We start from the raw sequence: 27,976 nt of genomic DNA on the forward strand, positions 1-27,976 counted from the left end.
AACACCCACATACCAGAAAGCGTTTCCTGAATTTTGTTACAGGAACTGACTTCTGCTGTAATTTTAACATTTACTTTCCAGAGGAGTTCCATTTAAAAATTTTTGTTGCAGATTCTTTGCTCAACAACAGAACACCTAGACAGTGCTCTTGTTTAGGGGGGAGAGAAACCAACTTTCATTTCAGTTTCAAAAGTTGGGACGTGATTGACTGACTCACTTGTACAACTGACTCAGTTGTAACTTTTTCCCTGGGACCCAAAACAACTGCCACCTGACTGGGGGTGGGGGTGAGGGTGAGGAGGGTGAGGCCGCGGAGTTAGCAGTTTGGAGAGGGAGCCAGAGTAGACACGGAAGGGTCGATTAGGTAACCAGGACCTTAAGAAGTAATTCTTGGGAAAGCTCGGCTTGAGTAAACACTGGAGGTTGCTTGTTGGTATCTCCCTTTTCATGTTTTAAATATAGGTGCATTTGGACATTTCAATTAATAGAGCTTGTAATTAGCACGTAAATTTATAAAAGTAAACATCTTCCTTCTGTACCAACCTCTTGTCTATTTCAATGGGGGGAGGGACACGTGTACCGATGAATATATATTAAATCAGAATGCAGTGGCATTACATGATATAGTTTATATGATACTGTATCTCCCTCACACACACCCAATTTCACCAAGAGTGGTAGGTGGGCCTCTGGCCTCAGACCCAGCAGGGCTCCTCTACCCAAGCTCAACCCTGGACCTACCCACTAGGAGTCTCTGGGTGGGGGTGGGGGGAGTGTAGAATCTGCCTGTGAAGAAGCTTTCGTGGTGTTTTTTGTGTCTAGTCCGCTTTGAGAACCTTGAGCTTAACATAACCACCCTCCCCCTAAAAAATTCCTTCACTTTTATTTGTTCCATTGCCCAATCAAGCGGTAAGCAATACTGGAAAGAAAGGCAAGATCCTTTGTGGGTAAAACACCGGCAAGCCAGCGACTCAAGAGTCATCTCCTGAGCTCTCCCCAGCCCACCCAAACAAAGGCTCAAGTGGCCCACAGGCCTCCAGGCGTTCACCGTCACATGAGCCATGGGGGAGGAAGGACTATCCTTGGTACTTTCAGAACATGGTAGAACTGTGGGTGTCCCTCTGGAAACAGGATACCTAAGCCCCAAATCAAGATAATTTAGCTATCAATAGAAATACAATCTATTTCCCCCTTCTGTTTGCTGCAGTTCCTTTTGACAAGATGTCACTACTGGGATTTCCTCTTAATATATTAAATCTGACATCAAATTACTGCTTTGAGTAACAGCCTTAAGAACCTGACAGGAGTCCCAATCTGGTTAAATTAAAAAAGAAGCCAATAAACCAACGCAAGAAAACAACAGACGTTCACCAGAGAAAAAGACTCGCAGGATATTAAGTCGGCTGGCTTTGTGGCCATCAGGTTAAGCTTTAACTCGCTGTGGGTAGATAGGAAAAGGGGAAAGTTTGCACAGGGGCAGGATTCTCAACACTGATCGCCGCCAAGACACAAAAAGTCAGCGCTGGGATGATTATTAAAGTTAATTTTTACTTTTGGGTCTCCAAGGGCATTAACACCAAAAGTTATAAATCTTATTCATCCCCCTCCCCCAGGGTCTAAAGCTGAACGTCATCTGCCACATACATATACTCGAGCAACCTATTATTTTGTGTTCTAGTTGCTGTTTTATTTCGAGCAAAGGAACACATTTACATTCGCACAAAAATGAATGAAGGGGGATTTTCCTCGTGGCACAGTGGCTTAGAATATGCCTGCCAAAGCAGGGGACACGGGTTTGATACTTGCCACTGGAAGATCCCACATGTTGTGCAGCAACTGAGCTCGTGTGTCACAACTACTGAGTCTGCGTGCTGCAACCACTGAAGCCCGCTCGCCTAGAGCCTGTGCTCAGCAACCAGGAGTAGCTCCCACTTGCTGCCAACTAGAGAAAGCCTGCACACAGCAACAAAGACCCAGCACAGCCAGAAATAAATAACTTTTTAAAAATAAAATGAAGAACAATCCGAAGCAAAGCTAAAATACTACAAGTCTGGCTCCCCCCCCCCAATTTTTTTTTTTAACTGAAGGAAAAAGGATAGGTAACTATTTAAGCTGTAAAAGTTATGCACCCACCCCATATCAATAAAATGTAACTGAACCACAACAGAGAGGTAATGATACCCAAGCTTGGTATGTTTGTACTTCTGAGCCAAGAAAATCTGTCCTCAAGGTACAGGCTGTATTTCCAACTGGTACAGAAGGTAAAGTCAGAATACACTGTAGCCAGTAGGCCTTTCTCACCACCATGTCACGTACAGGACTTCTCCTTTCAGAGGACAGATTTTGGAAATACATTTATCGTCCTATCTTGGCAAGCAAATGAAATGGAGAACTTTGCTAACGGAAAACTAAGTTTAGATATTTAGGAGCAATCAAGTTGTGTTACAACTCCAAGCAGTTATGAAGCTAACCCGCTTTGTAATTCCTCCATTTTACAGCTATTAAGTAAATACGTAGATTCATATGCTCAAAACGAGTGACGGTACCCAGATGAGGGCGATCTCTCTTATCGATGATTAAGATAATGAATATATTTGACATTTAAGTTGTTTAAATGAAGCATTCACTGAATTCCATTTTCAAAAGAGTATAGAACCAGTTAGTGAACACCTTTTCATGGTACAGTATGGAATCCCCTAACTCTTGTGAGACTGCTTGAGTCCATTTTGCCAAAGAAGATCTCCATAAATCAGCTGACAAAAAAAAAAAAAATGACTCCATTCTCCTACCACCTTCATCTGAGTCAGGAAGCTCAGTTGGGCTCTCAGGATGAACTAGAAGGAAATCACTTAAGGGACCTGTCTGTTTCTCTTCTGTCAAGGACACAGTTTACAATGGTGTCATAAGGGAAAAAATGAAGACATTCACTGGGTCAAAATACTGCATAAATTATTTCCCTCTTGAAATCACTTCCTTGAACTGCACTTTCCAAAACACCAAACATTCTTCTTTGATATTTGCTCATATTTAATCAGAGCTATTTTGCTTTCATGAATTTTCTTCCAAGGTAATCTTTACAAAGCTCATAAATCGGGGGTGGGGGCAGAGGATGGGGCAAAACTGGTTCCATACCAGTTTAAGGGCCCTGCCTTTTGCAATGGAAAACTTACCCCACCAGAGTCAGAGATCCACCAAAAACCAGCTTCATAATAATCTTGGGAACAATCTGACTTTCCTCTGTTATTTTTTTTAAACGTCATTAACTTTAGGCAAATTCAAACAAAAAACCTGTGGGAGAGTTCACTAAACTTAATTTCCTTTTGCAGTTTGTCTGAAAACACTTTTTTTTTTTTGAGATGCTCTCAGCCACTAGAGGCTACTCTACTAAAAAAGCAAGTTCAACTCCCCCAATCTCATTGAAGCACCCCATCCCACCCTACCCTGGAGGTGGGGGCGGGGAGGGGAGGACGTAAAAGGGCTTCCCAGGTAGCACAACGCACATTTAAAACCAGTTAATCCCTACCGGTAGTTGAAGATACATATATATTCCTTTCTAATATTCAGGGACTGCTTCAGTGAAAGGGTTAGCAGAGATGAAAAATCAGACAAAGCCCTCTTTTCTCTTTTATCCATCAACACATTCCTCAATACAAGGCAAGCTAATCCTCATAGAAAAGATAGATCTACAAACTGATAGGATTTTATACCTTCCCCTATCCATCACAGGCTTTACCAGTCCACAAAAGATGGTGGGCCAGGCTGTACAGGTCTATGAAAATAGTTGACAAGAGCTTTAGGTCAGAATTTGGAAACTAAAGCCATGGTCTGTAACTATCACACATTAAAGGAAGCAAGTTTGTTACAATTCTCACAGGAAGTATCATCAGTGAATCTGCTGCGCTTATAGAGTCCCAAGAACTGCATACACTGACCTGAGAGAGGAGGCATAGAGGATGCTCTGCTTTAACCAACATTGCACTTTTAAGTAACTGCCTTTCTCCACAATTCTGAAAAGGCAAACCATATATTTGACGTTCTCAAAATACTGACCCAAAATCTAATTTTTAAAACTTAGGCAATTGACCTTTCATTGAGTAAATGTCTTCCATATCTAGCAGAAGAAATAACACAAAGCGAAACAAAACAATCAATTTGGTACTTTCTGCTTTTAAGTGAAGGAGAGGGTTATGCAACCTTAACTTTTGAAAGTTCACAAGCCAGGAGATACTTCAGTCCCTTCTTCGTTCAAAGTACTTCTAGCTTATGCAAGGGACACTAAAAATACGAGACAGTATCTTAAGGAGCTGACTACAAAGAAGAAATACACATGAAAAATTAGTCATACACCATACAGTGCTACAAAATTCAACTTCATCTAAGTTTCCATCTACCTCTTCTACTCAAAAAACAGAAAACAAATTATTTAAGCAGTGCACAATGAAACTATTGTGGTTAGAACAAGCTGAGCTATTAATGTTTAGATCCAGCGAGTCCAAGAATCTAAATTAATTGTTTCAAAAGCAAACGGGTGCGGCAAGTAGCACATGGACAAGATGTCACTGCCCCAGACTGTACATCACAGGTGACGGTTCCTCTTCTATTAGCACTGCTTGGGCAGCGTAGCCCAGCTTGAGGGTTTCCTGAAATCCAAAAAGACTTGCAATCTTCTCTACATGTTCTCTGTCTGGATGTCGGAGAGACATTGTCCCACAAACACAATGTGTAAGTGAGCTTGAACCACATTCCAGCTATAAGTGAAGAAAATGTGTATTCACGACTTGTAAAACACGGTCCAAAAAGATGCATGCACCCCGATGTTCATAGTAGTGCTGTTTACAACAGTCAAGACATAGCAGCAACTTTAAAATCCATCAACAGAGGAATGCATAAAGAAGATGTGGTGCATGTATATATACGTTATGTGTGTGCGTGCATATGTGCTAAGTTGCTTCAGTCGTGTCTGACTCTTTTCAACCCTGTAGACCGAAGCCTGCTAGTTCTTCTGTCCATGGGATTCTCATGGCAGGAATACTGGAGTGGGTTGCCATGCCCTTCTCCAGGGGATCTTTCCAACCCAGGGATCAAACTCATGTCTCTTATGTCTCCTGCACTGGAAGCAGGTTCTTTACCACTAGCGCCACCTGGGAAGCCCCCGTGTGTGTATGTATAATGTGTATGTGTGTGTGTAATGGAATGTTATTCAGCCTTTAAAAAGAATGAAATAATGTCATTCACAGTAATATGGATGGATGTAAAGACTGTTATACTGATTGAAGTCAAACAGAAAAAGAAATGATATTGCTTACATGTAGAATCTTTAAAAAATACAAATGAACATAAAACAGAACAGACAATAAGCGAACTTATGGTTACGGGGGAGGGAGGGTAGGGAAGAATAGTTAGGGAGTTTGGGATTGACATGCACACACTGCTATATTTAAAATGGATAACCAACAAGGGCCTACTGTATAGCACAGGGAACTCTGCTCAAAGTTGTGTAACAACCTAAATGGGAAAATAATTTGAAAAGAACTACATGTATATGCATAACTGAATCACTCTGCTGTACACCTGAAATGCAACATTGTTGATCAACTGTACTGCAATATAAAGTTTATAAAAGCAATAAACTACAGGAAAGTTAAATAAATTCTGATGTTTCAGTGTACTGAAACACTGGGAGCTAGACAAAATAGTAATTTTGAAGAGTAAGTAGCAGTTTAGAACAATGCTTACCATGTAATATTGCATGAAAACAAAACTCAGATTTTATCTGTGATGAATGTAACTAAAACGATTTCTGGACCCTCTGCAGAAGAAATACAAAGTAAATAAAGCACAGTTATTGATGTGGTTAAAAAGAAAGAGGGCTTCCCAGCTGGCAGCTAGTGGTAAAGAACCTGCCAGCCAGTCCAGGAGACCAAGAGATGTGGGTACAATCCCTAGGTGGGTCAGAAAGATCCCCTGGAGGAGGGCACTGCACCCCGCTCCAGTATTCTTGCCTGGAAAACTTCATGGACAAGAGGAGCCTGGCGGGTTACAGTCTATGGGGGTTGCAAAGAGTCGGACACAACTGAGCGCGCGAATGCACGCTCACGCACACACACATATAAAAGAAACTGCACATTTACTATTTGTGAGAGACACTCCCACAATGCAGACATAATGCAAACAAGACATCATGGCCTTGTGGCTTTGCTCCTAGTTCAAGGGCACATCTGAAGGCTAGGTAGAAGAGCAGAATGTGTACAGTCTTCCTATTTCAATTACCAGCAAATTGAACAACCATGCTGATAACTTGGATTTCTACATCTTGCAGCAGAGTATTTCTGGCAGAAACTGCTTTTTTGTGCCTTTAGATTGAGGCTCTGCAGCTCCCCTTTGACACCTCATCTCAGCATTAAAGAGGTAGCCTGGAAGTGAGGAAACGCTGCAGGCTGCTCAGGAGTCGGGCACTGCTCCACCTGGGTAACCTCAAGCCAGAAAAGACTGACTGGGCCTCAGTTTCCTGAACAAATGTGAAAAATAAAAAGTACTTACCTATTTAAGTGACTGCAAAGAGTCAACCAGGTAATCCAATTACAGCCGCTGAGCCTGGCACACAGCCATATCCAATTTAGCTATTACCTCATTTTACTCTTCATTAGTTTAAGGGCGCAGACACTGAAATCATTCACACCTGAGTTCAAATCCCTGCTTTCTAGCTTTGAGCGCTGTTAGATACTATTTAATTTCTTAATCACAGTGTCTTAATCCAAGGTTTTGATGCCCTGGACCCTTTGGGCAGTTTACATTTCAGTCAAGGCTACTAAAAATAAAGATGCAACTGTAGTTTCTCAGCAAAGTTTTCCTACGACACAGCCCCAAGAACCTCCTTCTTAGAAAAACCAATAAAATGGGGGCAGGGGATAAACCACTGAGAGGAGAGGATTAATTATATACAAAGCACATAGGAGACGCTCTATAGAGTGAAGTTCTCTTCCTAGAAAGTTCTATCCCTTAGGAAAAAATTTTAAACTCATCAAGCCTACACTTCAACTGGAAAGCGTCTATTTCTGTAACGTATCTGGGTCTTCAGACCCGACTTGTGTTTAGCCTTGTAAGGTTCCCCCAAATGACTCTTCGCCCTCAAAAAGCAACTTGAGGAGCCCTCCAATTATTTTAAACGTGACACCAAAGGACTTTCTAATAAAACTGAAAGTTAAAAAAGAAGGCATATCTAAGTTCTTAAGCCTCCTTTAGCCCTAACTGCTGTCACAACTAAAATGTCAGCACACACAGCGGTCTGAATCTCATAATCACTGATGCCTTGTCATCACTCTTATAGGCTCATTTACCAAAAGGCAAAAAAAAAAAGGTAACAAACCAAGGAAAGTCAGGGTCGGAGGTTCTTACTATAGCGTTCCTCTGACAGCAACTGCTGTTCATTATCCTCTCCCTTCACCAACCCCGGTACATTCCTGGTCTTTGCCTACTCAGCAGATTCACGAAAGCTGTGCCGTTTCATGTGCGATCGTACATTTTGGCAGTAAAATTTCCAGTCACTTACCAGGCAAATTCTCAACCACCAACCCCCAAGGCGAACTGTTTCGCGTTAATTGATTTCCAAAATGCTGCCCAAGGCATTACCAGAGGGAGAGGGAAAAATCAGGAGAACCTAAAGGAGATGCACAAAGAAACTAAAGGACGATTAGGGCAAAGGCAGACAGGTTAAGCCAACTTGATTTCCTTGAAAATAATTATGGGGGGGGGGTGTTGCAGAGAAGAGAAATCTAACTTGAACCTTAACTTTAACTCGACCTCTCTTCCTCTCCTCTGCAGAAATGGTCTAGCACGTTCTCGACTTTTTTTTTTACTTTTTAAAATCTGACATAAATAACGATGAGAAAGCAATGACAAAGCTGCTTCCTGCCCGTCTTCTTCACAGCACCCCAACCCTTCCCCTGCAACCTTCCATCCCCCTCGCCACTCACACACATTTGGAAAAGTTTCTCTCGGTGCCTGCCTTACCTTGACTGGGCTGCCATAATTCAGTCTGTAGAGCTCAAGGTCTGCCGTCCATCAGCGCCTCCAAGCCGCGGCCCTCCTGCTGGTGCTGCGCTCACCATTTGCCGGGGCCGGGCGGGGACGATTCCCCAGCGCGACTCCCTGAGGTGACGGGACTACCTGCTCCTCAAGCCCGGGCGTCCTCAGCGCAGCCTCCGGCTCCGAGCGTATTGGCTCGCGCTAATCCTGATAGACATCCGGGCACTGGGGCCTCTGCAGGCGCGCCCCACTCCGGACCGGCCGGGGGAGCGTCGCGTCCGAAGCCGAGAGCGACCGCGATCCCAGCGGGCGACTCCGGAGTAAGGGACGCCGCGCGGGCTTCTTCGGCGCCGAGCCCACCAACGCGCAGCCCCCGCCGAGCGGCGCCGGCACGCCGGCCCGCGTTAGCAGGGTAACGGAAACCGTCCTTGGGCTCACCTCGAGTTGGCCGAGCTCGCCCGGACACCCCCGCCCACCAAGTTCTGGTGGTACGGTCCGACTCCTTAAAAGGGCAGGGCGCTCGGCCGGGCGAGCCCGAGGCTGCGCCGGGCGGGGGCGTCGAGCCCCGAGCGCCGACGCAGCCCAGCTGGCCCGCTCGCAGCCGAGCCCCGCCTGCAGGCTTCTGGCGACCGCTCTCCTGCCAAGGTTTTAACAATGTACACACACGGCCGGAACACGCAGTACCCCGGCGCTCCGAACTCCAGCCCCGGTTTGAATCGGTGTTGAATATTGGGGCCCCAGAACCTGAAGTGAACCAGGGATTAAAAAAAAAACAACACAGCAGCAGACCAAGTTCTCTACTTTTGATCGTGCCAACGCTTGCAGTCAGGAAATGTGCGACTACTGCACACTTGTTTGACTTTGTTGGCTTTCAGTTTTGATTTAGTTTCACTGAAACAAATGTTTACAAAACGCCCTCTCTGTTACTGGACAACATGCAGACGAAAAGGCAACAGAAACTCGTTTGGCACTGAAAGAAGTCACTAAGGAGCTGACTAGTTTTTAGAAAATAACTTACGATGCAAGCCGACAATATATTAAACTCTATAAGAACAAACGAAACCGTGTCCTACTAAGGGGACCAGGGAAGGCATTTAAACTCTGCCTAGAGCTAAGCAGGAGACAACGTCGCTGGACAGGAGGAAAGGTGGGCTTCAGCATCTCACTGGGGACCAGAAACTTAAATGCATGTCCCCATTCCACTTGGAATCACGACGATGTCACCAAACTCGCAGAGCTACTCCAGACTGTATTACTAAGGAGCCATGCATAGAGAAATGTTGACATCTGCCTGAAAACTGCAAGGCTGTGGGGTGGGGGCTGACAGGGTAGGAGGAAGGCGCACAAAGCATCTTTATAGTGGTTCTCAAAGTGTGATTCCTGGTCTCTCGGCAGTCCCTGAGACCTTCTCAAAGGTCACAGCTATTTTTAGAATAACACAAAGACATTGTCGTTTTCACTGTGCTGACATTTGCACTGATGGTGCAAAAGCAATTGTGGGGAAACTACTGGAGCCTTATCACTCAACAAGGCAGTGGCTCTTCACCACACATTAGCAGTTAAAAAAAAAAAAAGTATTTCCTTTACATATATCCTTAATGAAACAACCAATAGGGATTACTACTTTTATTAAATCTTGACCCTTGCGTACATACAGGTCATTTTGGTGTTCTTTGTGACAAAATGGGAAAGTAGTCATGTATGGATGTAAGGGATGGACCATAAAGAAGGCTAATCGCCAAAGAATTGATGCTTTCGAACTGTAGTGTTGGAGAAGACTCTTGAGAGTTCCTTGGACTACAAGAAGATCAAACCAGTCAATCCTGAAGGAAATCAGTCCTGACTATTCACTGGAAGGACTGAGGCTGAAGCTGGAGCTCCAATACTTTGGCCACCTGATTTGAAGAGTTGACTCATTAGAAAAGACCCTGATGCCGGGAAATATTGAAAGCAGGGAGAGAAGGGGACAATAGAGGACAAAATGTTTGGATGGCATCATCAACTCAATAGACATGAGTTTGAGCAAACTAATGGAGATGGTGAAAGACAGGGAAGCCTGGCATGCTGCAGTCCATGGCGTCACAAACAGTCGGACATGACTGAGCAACTGAACTGACGGACAGACTGATTTGTTACCTGGCAGTCATTTTCACAAAAATGAGCAAAGTGAGTCTGTTTCTTCCAGGAAAACAACTGACAGTATTTATTGACAATGATAAAATTTGAGTTTTGAAGCATTTTGGAAAACCTGACGCCTGTTGTGGTGAGCTTGACAGCTTCCCAATACTTAAAGATGTCCCTGATGAGGTAAAGACAGTAAGGAACGTGGCTTTAGAAGACCTGCATAACCTGGTGACCAAAATTTTCTAAATAGTACAAAATCATGCGTGGGTAAAAGGTCCACTGAAAGTGCAGGAAAGGATACCAATGGATTTTAATATATGAAAGTTTAAAAACAGTTCAATGAAATGACTCCAGATTCTACACTGCAACTAACCTTTAGGAAATTATGACAGTAGAGTTTTAATATCAAAAAAGGTATTAAAGTACTGCTCCTTTTCATGTGTGAGGCTACATTTTCTCATTTTCTTCATAGATTTCAACCAAAATAACACTGCAACACACTGACTTCAGAAACAGATATGAGAATCCAGCTGTCTTCTATTAAGCTAGACAGTAAAGAGATTTGCATAACACTATTTCTCTTACTAAAGTTTTTAATTTTTGAAATAGTTTTGTTTTTCTCAAAATAAAAACATTATTTAAGTTAACAGGTAACGGGTTACCTGTTAGCCCATCTTTCTCACAGTTATTCTAAATACCAACCATAATCATTTATGCTTTAAACTGGTATCAGACATATAAAGGCAGCAGAAACAATACTGCATAATGGCATTTACTCCCAAAATTTCCACTTATCATTGGCTAGTAATGTAAAATCATTTATATTAAAATTACATTTTCCCCTGTGAACTGTGTTGTTCTATTCCACTAAAGAGGAGGAAATGAAAGAATACGGCAAATGTTCACATGCAAGGAAATATGAAGTCAACAGATCACCAGTACACCTGACATTCCCAGAGCTCTCAAGATCATTTGTAATGTAAATTACTGAGGGTAACTTGAAACTGAAGTGGGATTACACTTGATTTGTAATAGATCTAACAAAACTATAGGAAAGTGCTGGAGAAATGATTCTGGAATTGGATACTGCCTGTGGCTGAAGAAGCATTGCAGTACACACGTGGGTGTGATTTTCTCCAAGTGTTTTGAAAACACCATTGTATCCAACCTACAGTCTTGATCAGCAGTGAAAATGAACAAAGGACATTCTTAACCTTTTGGGGGTACAGAATTCTTTGGCTTCCTGATGAGATTTGAGGATACAGACCCTTACACACAATATTTGCTATACTTTGATGTCTAAGGTCCTCGTTCAGCCCACTTAGGGAGGATTGGAGGCTCCATAGACTTCAGGTGAAGAATCCTTGGGCCCTAAGGTTCACTCAAACTCAACCAGCTAATGAAGCCAATTTACCTTACAAATAAGGAGTATGTTGTTGCTCAGTTGCTAAGCGAAAAGTGTTAGTCATTCAGTCATGTCCGACTCTTTGCAACCCCATGAACTGTAGCCCTCCAGGATCCTCTATCCATGGGATTTCCCGGGCAAGAATACTGGAGTGGGTAGCCATTCCCTTCTCCAAGGGATCTTCCCAACCCAGGGATCGAACTCAAATCTCCTGTGTTACAGGCAGATTCTTTACGGACTGAGCCACCAGAGAAGCCCCAGTATAGCATATACTCATAGATATTTACTTCATCCTTTGGGCTTTAACCCAGTACTCTACAATGGACTTTACTGCTCAGATTGTTCTGGCTCTGGCCACTGGAAGCTCTTTCCCATCAGCTCCTGATCTCTTTGGCTTGCTTCCATCCGTTTGTCTTTAAAGCACTTCCTTACTTTCTGGTACTCTGAGATGCTCCAGGCTCACCTTCTATTTTCTCTGCCACAGCTTTCTTTACAATCGGCTATTCCACCGATTATTAGGAGATTATCAGTCTCCTCTCCTTACAAGCCACTGCCCAATCTCCTGCCATCACCGCCACACTTCCTAAACAAACAATGGTCAGCTTGCTTTGTGATCCCACCTTCCTCAAAACTCTCCTCTGTGGACTTACATGATACCTCTCTCTCTATTTGGGGGGAACGCATTGTGTTTTATAATTCTTTCTGCTCATACATCCAGGAACCAATATAAGATGTTAGAAAATGTCCCTTATCCCTCAGTCTGTATGCTATCTTGGACAAAAACGTCAGTGACCCTCCAGAACTGTAACTCCAGCACAAACCTCTTCCCACAAAGCCAAGTTCATACTTCCCAGCTGCCCAAAAACACTTTCCTGGGTATAAAAAAGGCACTTTGGGAAGCTGTCCCCAAAGGATTATTCACTTAGTGGAACATGTCACCTCAGAAAAGCCAAGAGCCACCCATCATTCAACCTGAGCTGCTGCTTGGATCTGCAAAGGGTGGTTTCTCTAGACAGGGAGGGGACAGTCTCACCTTCACCAGAGAAGGGATGGGGGGTCAGGGTGGTTGTTGTTGTTCAGTCTCTAAGTCTTGTTGGACTCTTTGCAACTCCAGGGACTGCAGCATGCTAGGCTTCCCTGACCTTCCCTATCTCCTGGAGTTTGTTCAAACTTATGTCCATTGAATCGGTGATGCTATTTAACTATCTCATCCTCTGCCAGCTCCCTTTCCTCCTGCCTTCAATCTTTCCCAGCATCAGGGTCTTTTCCATTGAGTCAGCTCTTTGCATAGGTGGCCAAAGTATGAAGTTTCAGCATCAGGATCAGTTCTTCCAATGAATATTTAGGGTTGATTTCCTTTGGGATTGATGGGTTTGATCTCCTTGCAGTCCAAGGGACTCTCAATCTTCTCTAGCACCACAGTTCAAAAGCGTCAGTTCTTCAGCGCTCTGCCTTCTTTACGGTTAGCTGATTCCATTCTTTGGAATAAAAGCAGAAGGCAAAATTCAGAGGACTTTCAATCAGCAGATCAGGGAGGGATGTAGAAGCATATTCAACCCAGGAGAGAAAAAGCATTTTGAGACTAGTTGTACATATTTAATCAGTCTCAAAATGCTTTTTCTCCTCCTGGGTTGAAAATGCTTTCATCCTTCTGTTTTATAAAAATATTTTATGACATGAAAAAATATAAGGTTAAAGAAAAGTTGTTAAACAGTGTACTTGTTATGAACCCACTTCATCAAAATTGGAAATAAATTTGTGTATTCAAAAGACTGAGTGGGTCTCTGTGCCAAAGGCTAGCTACAGGTATGCCTGGTTGTGAAGGATGGAATGACTTGTCTTATTCTGGGCATTTAAAAATATTCTAAGTATTATAAAATGAATATTTATCTTTATTGTTATTTATTAACTTATCATTTTTGCAATGTAATAATTTATCATTATTGTAGAAAATAAACTATGACCAAATCTTAACTCCAGAAAGGAGACCAAAGGAGATATTCTAATCCACTTCTCCATGCAAGAATGTTTGCATATCTCCAGGGAAAACTTCTTTAAAGAAGGCTGAGGGCCAAAAAACCTGATGCTTTGGAATTGTGGTGCTGGAGAAGACTCTTGAGAGTTCCTTGGACTGCACGGAGATCAAACCAGTCAATCGTAAAGGAAATCAACCCTGAATATTCATTGGAAGGACATGCTGAAGCTGAAGCTCCAAGACTTTGGCCACCTGATGCAAAGGGATGACTCACTGGAAAAGATCCTGATGCTGGGAAAGGCTGAAGACAAAAGGAGAAGGGGGTGGCAGAGGTTGAGATGGCTAGAGAGCAATACCAACTTAATGGACATGAATCTGAGCAAACTCCAGGAGCTGGTGATGGACAAGGAAACGTGGCGTACTACAGTCCCTGGAGTCACAAAGAGTCGGACCCAACTGAGCAACTGAACTGAACTGAACGACTGAACTAAACTGAACTGAACACCCCGTCTGCTGTATCTTTGCCTTGTACCTGGTATGTTTGCTCATTTATCTTAATTACTGATATGGTTGGCCGAAGTCCTATCAGCTTGCTCTCTGTCTTCCATTTGTTTCCTTGGGTTCCTCTGCTAATCCCGACCTGCATTCCTTTGCTAACTTTCAGGCCCCACCCAAACCTACAGAAGCAGAAACTTGGTGGGTGTGGTCCAACAAGCCCTCAACGTGATTCTGTTTCACACTCAAGTTTAGATACCACTGCTCTATGGCCAACAGTATGCATCCTTAACTTACCAACTTATATTTAATGAGTCAATATTGTACCAATTCGCTGAGTCTTCCATCATCTGATTCCTATTGGAAATTTGAAATAACCATAATGTCTTTCATTCTTTCTAGAACGTCTCCCATTCTCTTCGTTCAGGTTCTTCATAAACCATCATACTTTTTCAATAGCTTAGTAACAAGTATTTCCTTTGCCAAGTCTCTCCCCTGACTTAGCCTTCAGTCCCACTGCAAGAATATATTGTTGCTAAAATACTTATCAGATGTTACTCTCTCACAAAAAAAAAAAGAAAGGAAAAAAAAAAAAAAGTCTTCCCTGCCTGGGGCTGAAGAATAAACTTGTTACAGGGGCATCTAATACCCTTCCCAATTTGCCCCCACATCAGTAGCTTTCTTTCTCATCCACGAACCTCCCGAAGTCCCCTCCCCACCCTATCACCACAAAAGCCCTCCAGCCAGATACTTTCCCTGTGTCACGGATCTCTGCAGAGTATCTTCTTGGAATGCCCCTTCCCTCTTTCCAGTTGGAGACACCCTATGCTGGTGGTTTAGTCACTAAGTCGTGTTGGACTCTTGCAACTCCTCAAGGACTGTAGGCCTCCAGGCTCCTCTGTCCGTGGCATTTTCCAGGCAAGAATACTGAAGTGGGTCACCATTTCCTCCTCCAGGGGAATATCCTGACCCAGGGATTGAACCCAGGTCTCCTGCATTGCAGGCGGATTCTTTACTGAGTGAGCCACCAGGGAACAAATCCCAACCAAGGCAGCTCTTCTCAGAAGACTTCTCTGATATCTTACCTTCACACCCTTTACCTACTAAAACCTCTTAACTCTATGTCTATCAACTCATGAGGCTGGATGGGATTGAAGGGAATGTCTGTTTGTTTACGAGAAAGACAGCCAGAAGATAATGCAGATAATTAAGAAACAGAACTGTGAAGAACTCTGCTGGAGGGGTAGAAGGCAAGAATTCCTCCTGCCTCTGAATGTCCCCCCACACAGCCAATCTGAGGCACTCTCTCATCATGCAGTCACTGGACTCTGACCTGGGTCCACCAACGAAGCAACTAGAGACCAGTGAACTATTTTCAACATTTCTGAAAGTCCAAAGGAAATCACATATTTGCCCATGGAAAGTATGTGAACGACTACTCTGCTCTGGGCTTTTCTGGAGCTCATGCCAACTGACTGTGGCAACACCAGTTGTTAGCTCATGCTGATCCGGAAGTCCAGCTGACAACTGTACGTGGTTGGATTGATTTAAAAATAGAAAAACAAACAAAATGGTTTTAAATGGAGTTTGCTTGGTAGAGGGACTCTTTCAAAACATGAGATTCAAAGGAAAAGGGGACTAAATAGAAAAAAAAAAACAAAACAAAAAACTCCCACACAGAGGACATCACTTTGAAGGCAGGTACTTCCCCTTGGGGAACAACAACAACTTCCCCTTGGATGTGAGATGTGTGCTGTGTTGCTTTATTGCTAAGTGGTGTCCAGCTCCTTGTGGCCTCATGGACTGTAGCCTGCCAGTCTCCTCTATCCATGGGATTTCCCCAGCAAGAATACTGGAGTATTGAACAGGCATCTCCTGCATTGGCAAGTGGTTTCTTTACAGCTGAGTCAGCCAGGAACTAATGAAAACAAATCAAATCCTCCAGACTGGGCAGTGGTTTACAACCTTGGCTACACATCTGAGAATTACCTGGGGGAGACTGATCAATTCCTGACACTCAGGCCACATCGCAGGTCAGTTCATCTCTGGAGGGGGAACCCATGCATCTGTATTTGTTAAAATGTCCTCGGGTGATTTAATGTGCAGCCACATTCGAGAATCTCTGCTTTTGAGCCTTGATCCTCTGAGTGAGGGCCACAGAGTCAGACCTGCAGCGCCCTGCATGGGATACTTGTTAGAAATGTAAACTTTTAGGTTCCATCCCAGATCTACCAAATCAGCATCTGCATTTTAGTAAAATCCCTAGTGATTTGTATGCCCATTAAGGTCTGAGAAACATTGCCTTATAAAATACAGAACATTTAAGATTTGCCTAATCCAGCATTATTTACAGTTGCCAAGATATGGAAGCAACCTAAGTGTCAATCAACAGCTAACTAGATAAAGAACATGTAGTATACATACACAATGGAATACTACTTAGCCATCAAAAATGAAATTTTGCCACTTGCAGCAACATGGGTGGACTTGGTGGGCATTATGCTAAGTCAGAGAAAGACAAATACTGTATGAGAGCACTTATATATAGAATCTAAAAATTACAACAAACTAGTGAATAGAACCAAAAAGAAACAGACTCACAGATGCAGAGAACAAACTAGTGGTTACTAGTGAGGAGAAGGCGGAAGAGAGGGGCAATTAGGAGTAGAGGATTAAGAAGTACAAACTATTATGTGTAAAATAAGCTACAAGGGGGACTTCCCTGGTGGTCCAGTGGCTAAGACTTCACGCTCCCAATGCAGAAGGCCCAGGTTCAATCCCCAGTCAGGGAACTAGATCCCATGTGTTGCAACTAAGAGTTCACATGTCGCAACAAAGATCCTTCATGCTGCAACTAAGACCTGGTGGAGCCAAACAAATAATAACTTTTCTTTTTTAAATAAGCTACAAGGATATATCATAAAACACAAGGAGGATAGCCAATATTTTACAATAACTATAAGCTCAAATGTCATTTGAGTATAACCTTTAAAAATTGTGAATCACTTTATTGTACACCTGTAACATATAATACTGTACATTAACTACACTTAAAATATATTCAATTAGTATTCATTTAAACCGTGTTAAAGCATTACGGTATCATCAAATTAGAATACCTTCCTTAAAGTAATTGATTAATTGGATTTACAAATAAAATAATAAATGGAAAACTCGACAACAACAAAATTAATTGCTTAACCTCTCAAAGACAAGTGACTGATATTCCCTTGACCTTCAGTCTAAAACATTAATCTCTAAACAATGTTTTGCAACAGTCCTCTTTGTTGTTGGAGCCTTTTCCACCCCTTCAAACTACTCTCAAATTTTCCTGATTACATGTAAGAAAAGGGGAAGATGTAAGAACTGGAAGAAAGAGGCTATTTCTCAGTCTTTCTTTGCAGGGCTGTTTTTTCCTTTTATGAGGGGAAAAAAAAATTACATACAGACAAGCCACAATGATCAGTAAATTGCAGCTTTTAACTTACAGTAAGATCTAATCTCTCCATACATAAAAGAGATTACGTCAACTGATGACATTTCTTGTGATACCCAGGCCTGTTCTAAATGTGCTCTTTTTATCCCCAGCAAATGTTTAAATTCCACCAACTCAAAATCTAATTTGGGGTACCAATTTTACTTTCCATCTGAGGATGGAGGATTTCCTCCCCAAAGTCAGGGAAGTTTTATTTGAGGTTTATTTACCCTGAGCTCTGTCTCCTACATGGGCTTCCCTGATGGCTCAGACAGTAAAGAATCCGCCTGCAATGCAGAACATCCGGGTTTGATCCCTGGGTCAGAAAGATCCCCTGGAGAAGGGAATGGCAACCCACTCCAGTATTACCGCCTGGAGAATTCCATGAACAGAGGGGCTGGGTGGGTTACAGTCCCTGGGGTCACAAAGAGTCGGACACGACTGAACGACTACTAGGTCCCAGGCAAAACAGAAAAATTAAGATGAAAGCAAATCAACATTTATTAAGCACATGTAACATCCAAAGTCCTATGCAACCCTATAAAAGAGGTTTGGGGTTTTTTTTTTTAATACTTGTCTTTTAAGAGCTTATTGTAACCAACAAAAAGAGCTGCTTCATTTCCTAAGTTCTAAGTATCTTGAAAATCCAGTTGACTCTTGAACAACTCAGGGATTAGAGGCACCCTTCCCCCTTTCCAGAAATACCATGTACCACCTAATAGTGCGCCCTCCATACCTGAGGTTCCTCCGAATTTGAGATTCTGCATCTGCAGATTCAACTAACCTGGGATTCTACAGTGCTACAGTACACACTTATTGTCAATAATCCCGGTACAAGTGGACTTGAACAGTCCAAACCCATATATTCAAGGGTCAACAGTAAAACAAACCTAAAGAACAAAAAGTTGATTCATAACCAATTAAACCTTTTCCTAATCAAGGACCTATAAGTTACTGAGCTAATTCAATAGTTTTAAGTATAAGGATGGATTCTTTAAAGAGAAAACTACAGCAGTGGGAGTTTCCTAGCCATCCAGTGGTTAGGACTCAGCACTTTAACTGCCAGGTCCCAGGTTCAGTGGCTGGTCAGGGAACTAAGATCCCACAGGCTGGGCAGTGTAGCCAAATTAAAAAAAAAATTTTTTTTAAAGAAAATTACAGTAATCTTAGTTTATAGTATCACCTATGTTCTCAGAAAGGAAGGGTCAAGTTGAAAATTCTGAGCTGGGAAGCTGTGAGTGCCCTGGACACCTCAAAGCCACTGGCCTCATGCCTTCAAATGCTTAACAACTTAACAGGCTTAACAGTTTTCACTTGGAAATTCACAGAAAAATGACTTTCACCCAAATATGAGAGTCTTTCTCAGTACGTGTATTTGAGACACTTGCTTGGCCACAGTGAAAAGCAAGGTTCCGGGAATCATTTTGCTATGATACGAATGGCCAGTGTTTGCTGATTGCCCACAGTATGTCTGGCCCTGCTCTAAGTGCTCTGCTGATATTAAATTAATTCCCACCACAAGCTGTTAAGCCAAGTACAGTATTACCATCCTGCTCTGATGCTGCTGCGGCTGCTAAGTCACTTCAGTCGTGTCCGACTCTGTGCAACCACATAGACAGCAGCCCACCAGGCTCCCCCGTCCCTGGGATTCTCCAGGCAAGAACACTGGAGTGGGTTGCCATTTCCTTCTCCAATGCATGCAAGTGAAAAGTGAAAGTGAAGTTGCTCAGTCCTGTCTGACTCTTAGCGACCCCATGGACTGCAGCCTACCAGGCTCCTCTGTCCATGGGATTTTCCAGGCAAGAGTACTGGAGTGGGGTGCCATTGCCTGCTCTACAGGTAAAGAAAGTGAAGTCCAAGAAGTCGGGTAATTTTCTCTAAGTCATGCAGCTGTAAGAGGTGGGACTGAGCTGTTACCCTAGCACCCTGGCCCCAAGGTGCCATTCTAAATCACCATGCCCTGAAGCCTCTCCAGAGAAGCTACCATTACCCTCTCGAGGAAACAGTCATAGGATGACTTTTACAGCCTTTAAGGAAATCATTTTTCCTGCCATCTAGCTGTGTTTCATCACACTCGCTCCCAAATTTGACTTCTGAGCCCAGCTGGATGGCTTCTGCAAAAGGCAAATGGTCACGGTTATTATCACGGTTGATTGGTCTGGTTTCCTTTAGGAGTATTTGGGGTTGAAATTCAATGTCTGGGACCAGAGCATCTGCCATTTTTCTGACTATTTACAAAAAGCAATTGGAAGTAAACATGGAACTCCAGTTCCCTTTTTTTCACCTGATATTTCAGGTACCATGAACACCAAAGTCCCCCACCAGAACTCACAAGTCACACTGAAGATGTCGTTTTCACCCTTCAGAAAAAGATGGTGGTGAAAAGTCTGCAGAGCTGCAAGTTAATATGACTGAGTCTGGGGGGGTAATAGTTATTCATGGTGGTGTCATCTAGGCTCACATGCGATCCCATGGACTCTAACCCATCCAGTTCCTCTATGCATTGGATTCTCCAGGCATGAATACTGGAATGGGTTGCCTTTCCCTTCTCCAGGGGATCGTCCCAACCCAGGAATTGAAACTTTGTCTCCTGAGTCTCCTGTATTGGCAGTTCAGTTCTTTACCACTGAGCCACCTGGAGAGCCCAGTGTCATCTAGGACAACTTTTTCTGAACAGAAAGTGGTTTTAGAATAAGAGCTAACTTGGCTGAAATAATTTCAACTAACAGCAATTCTCTCCCTCCTTTTAACAAATGTATTGTTGCAAGGGGCCATACAGGTAGGCTGTAGCTTTCCAAGAATCTCATATAAGTGGATCACAGCTGAGAGACCAAGATCAAATAATAAACAAAAAACTATTTTCTACCCAATTTTTCTAACACTCATACATTTATTTATCAGAGTTGAATCAAGTTCCTGGGAAATACTCTTTCTGCCCAGACTCCTACTGCATACGAGCAATGTAATACTTAAGCCCGAGTTTTTCAATAAACTTTGATGATGTCTATATCATGTTACCCAAGATATCTTTGGCAAGCACCTCCCTGGCCTATGCACCGTTGGTATCTAGCAGTTGATGGCTAGTTGTCCCTGAAGGGCACCCTCTGTGTGGGCAGTCTGAAACTGCTCTTGGGGAACCTGGGGTTTCCAGAACTTGTGTTGTAAGCTCTGGCACACAGCTCTTGGGAGGTGAATTCCATGGCCCAATGTTTTCTTCACATCTCTTTGATGTTGACAGTCAACCAAGGCTCTTTGGGTATTACCAAAGCAAGGGTTGGAGAGGGAAATGGCAAACCACTCCAGTATTCTTGCTGGGAGAATTCTATGGACAGGGGAGCCTGGCAGGCTGCAATCCATGGGGTCGAAAAGAATCGAACATGACTGAGCGACTTTCACATCACTTCAAAGCAAGGGCACCATGCCTCCCTAACCTGAAGGGGTCCTTGACCAGGAGAAAAGCTCAGAGCAGCTTCCTAGGGTCAATTAGACAATTCAGCCCAAGCCCTGGAGTTCCTGCTCCAGCCCGACCCCCCACTCTCCCCCCCACCCACAAGAGGTACACTGATTAAATAAAGTTTTGAGTACAAGTAACACCACGGCTTGCACATAATAGTAAAGGATTTGGGGAAGAAAAATCAGTGGGAGTGGCTATTATATAAGAACCAGAGAGAAAACAGAAAACAGACATTCAATCCTCTTATTTCATAGGTAAGAAATTCAGGCACCAGTGTTTTCCAGGCTTAAATAGACTTTAATTTGAAGACTTAAACACACACATACACACACACATACACGATACTATTACCCTACCTAAAATGTTTCCTTTAATCTTAATTAATATTTATAAAATTTTCTTTTGCTAGCTTCAACTATCCAGTTAGTCTTCAAGTTTAATTGGTGTGCCCAGATCTAAACAGCATCCTGTTTTTTTTAAAGGAATTCTCCATGAAATTCTCCAGGCCAGAATACTGGAGTGAGTAGTCTTTCCCTTCTCCAGGGAATCTTCCCAATCCAGGGATCGAACCCAGGTCTCTCTCCCACACTGCAGGAGGATTCTTTACCAGCTGAGCCACCAGGGAAACCCTATATGCAACATAAGTATACATAAATAACATATAAGAAAATACATAAATAACTTATATGGTTATGGGTTTATAAGTAAATGAACAAAATAGTAAAACTAATATTTAGTTAGTACGCTACGATTTGAAACAGACACATTTGAGAACTGAATGATTTGACTGGGTTGGCCAAAAAGTTCGTTCAGGTGAAAGGCCCAAATGAACTTTTTGGCCAACCCAGTATTTGTTTAAAAAAAAAAAAAAACTTTCTAAGAGTTCTTTAAATGGTGCTTGACTTCTTCTTGCCACATTAACTCACAACACAAAGCAAACATCTTTTTCTATACCTTGGCAAACTGCCATATTCCTTTCTAAGTATGGCCCAACTTCCAACATTTCATCCTTTGCTCTTCAGGGTAGTGAAATATCTCCAGGACTTCTTTTAACAAGAGTGCTTTCGAGGCACTGCTTCCCCTGGGACATCTCCATCCTTTCCATCTCAACCACTTTCCTTATTTATGTCGGTGAGTTACTTTCACTCTGCTCACTCAGGGCTGCACATGCCCAGTCAGCTTTTCTGTCTTTCAGTTCATTTATGCTCTATCAGAATTTCACTTCCAGCATCGTCACTTTTTGTTTCTTTCCTGCACTTTTGTCTTTGTTGGCCAGTTCTCCCTTTTGATTATCCATTTATGGAAAATGTCATATTGGTTTATCACTAGGACACATGGAGGCAACAAACTAAGACACGCTTTGCTATCTCTGCATGAACTAAATGAGCAACTCGGTGACCAATCACCAAAAGGCTTTTTAAAAAGTGGTATGATTGGTTACTGATCCGGAGGACACTTGTTATTTATATAGTGATGTGTGGAGTAATGAGCTAGCAGCAAAGTTGATACTTCATTAAGTTGCTGTGCTAACTGAAATCTGAACCACTGCAAATTTTTTATTTTTAATATTTATTTATTTGGCTGCACTGGTCTTAGTTGCAGCATGTGGGATCTTTAGTTCTGGAATGCAAACTCTCTTAGTTGTGTCATATGGGATCTAGTTCTCTGACAAGGGATTGATCCTGGGCTCCCTGCATTAGGAGCATAGGACTTTAGCTACTGGACCACCAGGTTAGTCCCAAAGAACCAGATTTCTTTACTTTTTAAAACCAACTCCCTGTTGACATTTGGATTACTTCTAGTCTTTTGCTATCACATAGAGTCTGTAATGAATAAACTTGTAGATATCTTTTTCTAATTTTTGCCAGTATATCTTGGGGATAAATTCCTAGAAGTGAGCTGGCTAGATCAGAGGTAAGTGCCAATGTAATTTTGCAGCCTACTGCCAAATTCTCCTCATGGGGTTATTTGTTTCACATTCCCATCAGCTATGAGTGAGAGCTCAGCACTTTCTCCCCTACAGTCTTATCAACAAAACATGCTGTCAAAAACTTGTGCTTTTTACCACCTTGACAGATGAGATATGATGGAGTAGTGTCCTTTCATTTGCATCTTTCTTATCATGCATGACTGAGCATCTTTCATCGTAAAGGGACATTTGAAAATGTAACTGCTTTGACAGGTTTGATATTTTAGAATAAGAGTTTTCAAAGAAGCTTTTCACAAAAATAAAAAACTGTTAAACATAATCCTTAATTCTGAGTCATCTAAATACACCCGTCCATACTCACCCATAGGCTTTATTCATGCCAGTTTATCTAATCAACACACATTTGAGGGGTCTGGTGCCCCGGGACCTGGTCCTGCTACACTAACACAGGTGGGCAGAGGGTATGGGAAGGCCAAGGATGAACAGTTCACCTGGCACCGAAGTGGTCTGCCCAGCACTGGAGATGAGAGCATCTGATGCAGCTTTCAATATGGAGTCGTTCATTGGGCTAAAAGAGAAAGGGTTTTCTAGGCTTTAGAGGTAGTTTAAGCAAAGAGTAATAAACGGTCACAGCAGAGCAAGCCTGCCTTTTCGATTAAAAAAAAAAAAAGTGGTGGAATAGCCTACAGGTACCAGAGAATTATGGTGACAAAAGCAGAGACAGATACAAGAAAAAGCCTGCTGGCATGCTAAGTCACCTCAGTCGTGTCCAACTCTTTGCAACTTGATGGACTGTAGCCCTCCAGGCCCTTCTGCCCATGGGATTCTCCAGGCAAAAATACTAGAGTGGGTTGCCATGCTCTCCTCCAGGGGATCTTCCCAACCCAGGGATCGAACCCATGTCTCATGTTTCCTGCATTTGCAGGCAGGTTCTTCGCCATTAGCACCACCTAGGAAGGCCCGCAAAAGCCTAAGTGAAAGTGAAAGTGAAAGTGTTGGTCGCTCAGTGGTGTCTTTGGAATCCATGGACTCGGTTGATGGAATTTTCTAGGCAAGAATACTAAAGTGGATTGCCATTTCCTTCCCCAGGGGAGAAAACTGAAAGTTTTAGGCAAAAGCCTAAAACTACTGTATTAAAACCCTGTAACTAAGTGCCTCTAATCTAAGGTAATACCAAACACTGATTAAGGAGTCCAAGAAGAAGTCATTCAAAAATAAAGAATCCAAGAAGGTATTTTGTCCAAGGCCAAGGATATAGCCCCCAACCCACATGGGTGGAATCCTTTCTGTTTAGGATTACAATCTGAGAAAGAAGCAGGCTTCCTGTGAAACTTTACACCGTGCAATTTACTAGACAGAGTCGGTCATGGTATAAACATGAAATGTAACAATGAGAAATGAGCTACCACCACCAATGAGACAACATTAAAAAAAAATAAATCACTCAGAGATTCTTTGATCGAAGTAATTAGACATCTAAACAAAAACCCCAATACAACTAAACCACTTCATAGCTTAGTTCTCATTAAACCTATCAGCAACCATTTACCTTTTCCCTCACACCCACAATTAAGATTGTAAGAGTCAATACAACCCAGGGCAGAATACATGGCTGATTCATCTTTGTATCCCCATGGCATCATCTGTGGTAGGCACTCAGTAAATATTTGGTGTATGAAAGAATGAAAACACCCTACCATAAAAACATGCCCAGACTTTTCCACGGGAGGCTCTTTCTCCTGAAATTATAAGTTGGGGCAACTCCCTAATAAACCTTTCAAATAAATGCAACAAACACTCCTGAAGCACCCAGTATGCCCAGTGTTAGGCACTATTCTTGGCACTGGCACGTAAAGATGAGTAATCCATAGTCCTTAACACCCTGAGGGAACTCGGTCTACTGTGAGAAATTCGAACTATAAAACACAATGGGAAAATGCCACCGCGGAGAAAAAACGTTGTGGGAACACAGGTGGAGGAACAAGTAATTATGCTGGGAATGAGGGGGAAAGGTGAGCTCAGAGAGCCCACAAAAATTCAGCTCCAGCCCCTTCCTCCCCAACACACACGCTCATACATGCTCACACTCCCTCTAAAATGGCACTTGAAAGAGAGACCCAGTCCACTGCAAATAACCCTCCAAGGGTCTACAATAAGTCAATGCAAAGTTCATGAACACCACCACCCTGTGTGCTAGACATGGTTCTGAGCATTTATTACAAGTACTTAATCCTTATAATGACCTGATGAGGTTGCTGCTACCATCATCTCAGTTTTACAGATGAAGAAACTGAGTTACAGAATTTAAAAAAAAAAAACCCTTGTCCTAGATAGTGGGCATGGGCCAAGCTCTGAGCCCAGCTCTGGCACTCAGGGTTCCTTTTGTAACCACCTATTTCTCTGCCTCAAGTCCTGCCTCTGGGCTTTCTTTGCACTATAAAGCTTTGATAATATCGAACTACTTTAAATTCTGTGAACACAACTCAAATTGTTTCAAACTTTTGCATTTCCGCATGGGAAGCCCATCAGCCACCCCTCACCAAATGCTTCCACTGCATCGCGATAAAAACTTTGGGTGCCCCTCCCATGATCAAAATATCTTTTGTTACATCCCTCCATCACTGAGTGTATCACAATGGATTATAACTAGTCATCTGCATTTACATTTCTACCGATAGGTCTTCTCTACTTCAGTTCAGTTCAGTTGTGGCTCAATCATGTCCGACTCTTTGCGACCCCATGGACTGCAGCACGCCAGGCCTCCCTGTCCATCACCAACTCCCGGAGTTTACTCAAACTCATGTCCATTGAGTCGGTGATGCCATCCAACCATCTCATCCTCTGTCGTCTCCTTCCTGTGATAATTAACCTTTGCTATGCTTTACTGGAATTATTTCTTTAAATGTCTTTTTAAAAATGCCACCTCCTTACAGAGGCCAATCCTGTCTCTATTTTATCTAAAACTGATTTTCCAGGAGACTTCCCTGACGGTCCAGTGGTTAAGACTCCGAGCTTCCACTGCAGGGGACACAGGTTCTATCTCTGGTTGGGCAGCTAAGATCCCACATGCCCAGCAGCGCAGCCGCTTCAATTCTTCAAAAAGAATTGATTTTCCTACTCACCCAAGGTTACTTGCTTTCTCAGATCAATGGCTGTCCCTTGCTCATAGTATGTCTCACAGATCCATTTTTAAAATTTGATGTGTCTCCTCCGCTAGAATATATGCTTCACGAGGGGCAGGACGTATAACTCTTTTGTCAGTATATTTTCAACACCTAACCATAGGACATAGGAAATATTAACAAATATTTGTATATCTGCCTCCTTACACTATTAAATCCTTTAAAAAGAAAGACTGTCTTAATGAGTTCTGTATCCCTAGCACACAGTGCACAGGAAGCCCTCAATAAACTTTTGTTGAACTGAAACCAAATAAAGGTTAAGGTAGGATAAATAGAATTTCCCTAGGAAAACAAAGTAGCGCTGGAAGATGACTCCGGGCCTGGGACCAACATGGCCAGAAACACAGGAGGCATGAGAAGACGTGGCTTTTAGGGAAAAGCAATGAAAAGTCATGCTGCATTAGAAGTAGCTCAGGAGAGAAGTAGAGAAAGCACTAAAGAGGTGGGTGCCCAGCAGGCTGCAGATGCCTGCAGTATTTTTCTTTAGGCAGCAATGACCTAGTAGAGTTTTTAAAGCAGTCAGGGTTTTAGAAAGACCCTTCCAGTAGACAAAGCGGGTGGAGGCGGCAGGAGTCAGCTGGAGGGATAAGAACTGGAGCCGAGTGGGAAAAATCCAGGAAGAACTGTCTTTATATATATGCAAATTTGACCATGGCATATGGGATCTTAGTTTCCTGACCAGGGATGGAATGCGTGACCCTTCCATGGGAAGCATGGAGTCTTGACCGTTGGACCATCAGTGAAGTCCTCCAGGCGGAACTGTCAATAGCATTCATAAGACCGGGAGAGAAAGGGGGCCTAGAATCTGAGACCAGAAAGGATGGCAGAATCCCCACACCACAACCTGATGGCTTCATCTTTGTGTCATGACCCCCATCTTTAGCTAGTCAACAAAGTTCTTTTCTGAATGCAACCCATGTGACCAAAACATTACGTCCAGCTTTTTCTTTTAAGCGTATACCAAATGCTTTCCTGTGGTTTCACATTGTTGGCTTTCAAGATACTCAGTATGAATACTGTTAATTAGAAGACATACCACCCTTTAAGGAAATCACAAGTCAGCCATTCTTGATGGCATTTCCTGTCTAATCCCTTCATCTGCAGTTAAAATCTTGGAAGACAAGCGACCTCACAACATCCAAAATGACAACGGTGGGAATGCCACAAGAAGGAGTCTATATTTAATATAAATCCCTACATTTATAAAAGCTCTCAAGTTTAAGTAGGACTAAGTGGAATTCTGCCACAGCAATGCCTCAAGTAAGACGGTATGAGGCCAAATCACGCCCCCTTCCCCCGGCCCCCGCCTAAAAAAGAAAGCAAAAATGAGAATCTTGGTTCTTAGCAGAAAGACCACACACACGACATGTCACCTCCTTCTATGATCCTGGAACACTTTATCTACACTTCCCTTTCAGCATTTATCACAGTTGCATAATTTATGTGTGCACCTATCTTTCTGGTTAAACAGACAGGGTCCCCTCATATCTTGATCATCTTTGACATACCAGACTTTAACGTACCATCTGACATAGTAAATTATTCCATAAGTACTTGCTCAATGAATGAATGAATGAAAAACCTCCAAAAAAGGGGTGGAGGAAGCTTTCATAATAAAAACTTTCTTTTTTCAACCTTTTTAAAAGTTAATTTTATTATTTTTGGCTGCACCGGGCCTTTGTTGCTGCTCGTGGGCTTTCTCTAGTTGCAGTTCACTGGCTTCTCATTGCAATGGGTTCTCTTGTGGAGCATAGGCTCTAGAGCGTGGGCTTAAGTTTTTATGGCACTTGGGCTCAGGTGCCCTGCGGTATATGGAATCTTCCCAGACCAGGGATCAAACCTGCGTCCTCTGCATTGGCAGGCAGATTCTTTACCACTGGACCACGAGTAGAGTCCAATAAAAACTTTCTT

General features: G+C 42.8%; 1 protein-coding gene across 40 annotated transcripts in view; it reads right to left on the minus strand.

Moving 5' to 3' along the window:
* AFF1 (ALF transcription elongation factor 1) overlaps positions 1–27,976 on the minus strand; it is a 198,940-nt gene that overhangs the window by 135,805 nt on the left and 35,159 nt on the right. For 30 of the 40 annotated variants that reach the window (XM_081581100.1, XM_081581021.1, XM_081580993.1 and 27 more), the window contains exon 1: positions 8,011–8,209. The exons of the other annotated variants lie outside the window; for them this stretch is intronic. In XM_081581100.1, the coding sequence (XP_081437226.1) occupies positions 8,011–8,027 (17 nt within the window). In that variant the 5' untranslated portion in view covers positions 8,028–8,209. Of the gene's footprint in view, positions 1–8,010; positions 8,210–27,976 lie in introns of those variants that run through there. 40 annotated transcript variants of the gene reach the window in all.

Source organism: Giraffa tippelskirchi, chromosome 1, assembly GCF_054371585.1.
Source record: "Giraffa tippelskirchi isolate mGirTip1 chromosome 1, T2T-mGirTip1v1.2.pri, whole genome shotgun sequence".
Classification (NCBI taxonomy): Eukaryota; Metazoa; Chordata; class Mammalia; order Artiodactyla; family Giraffidae; genus Giraffa; species Giraffa tippelskirchi.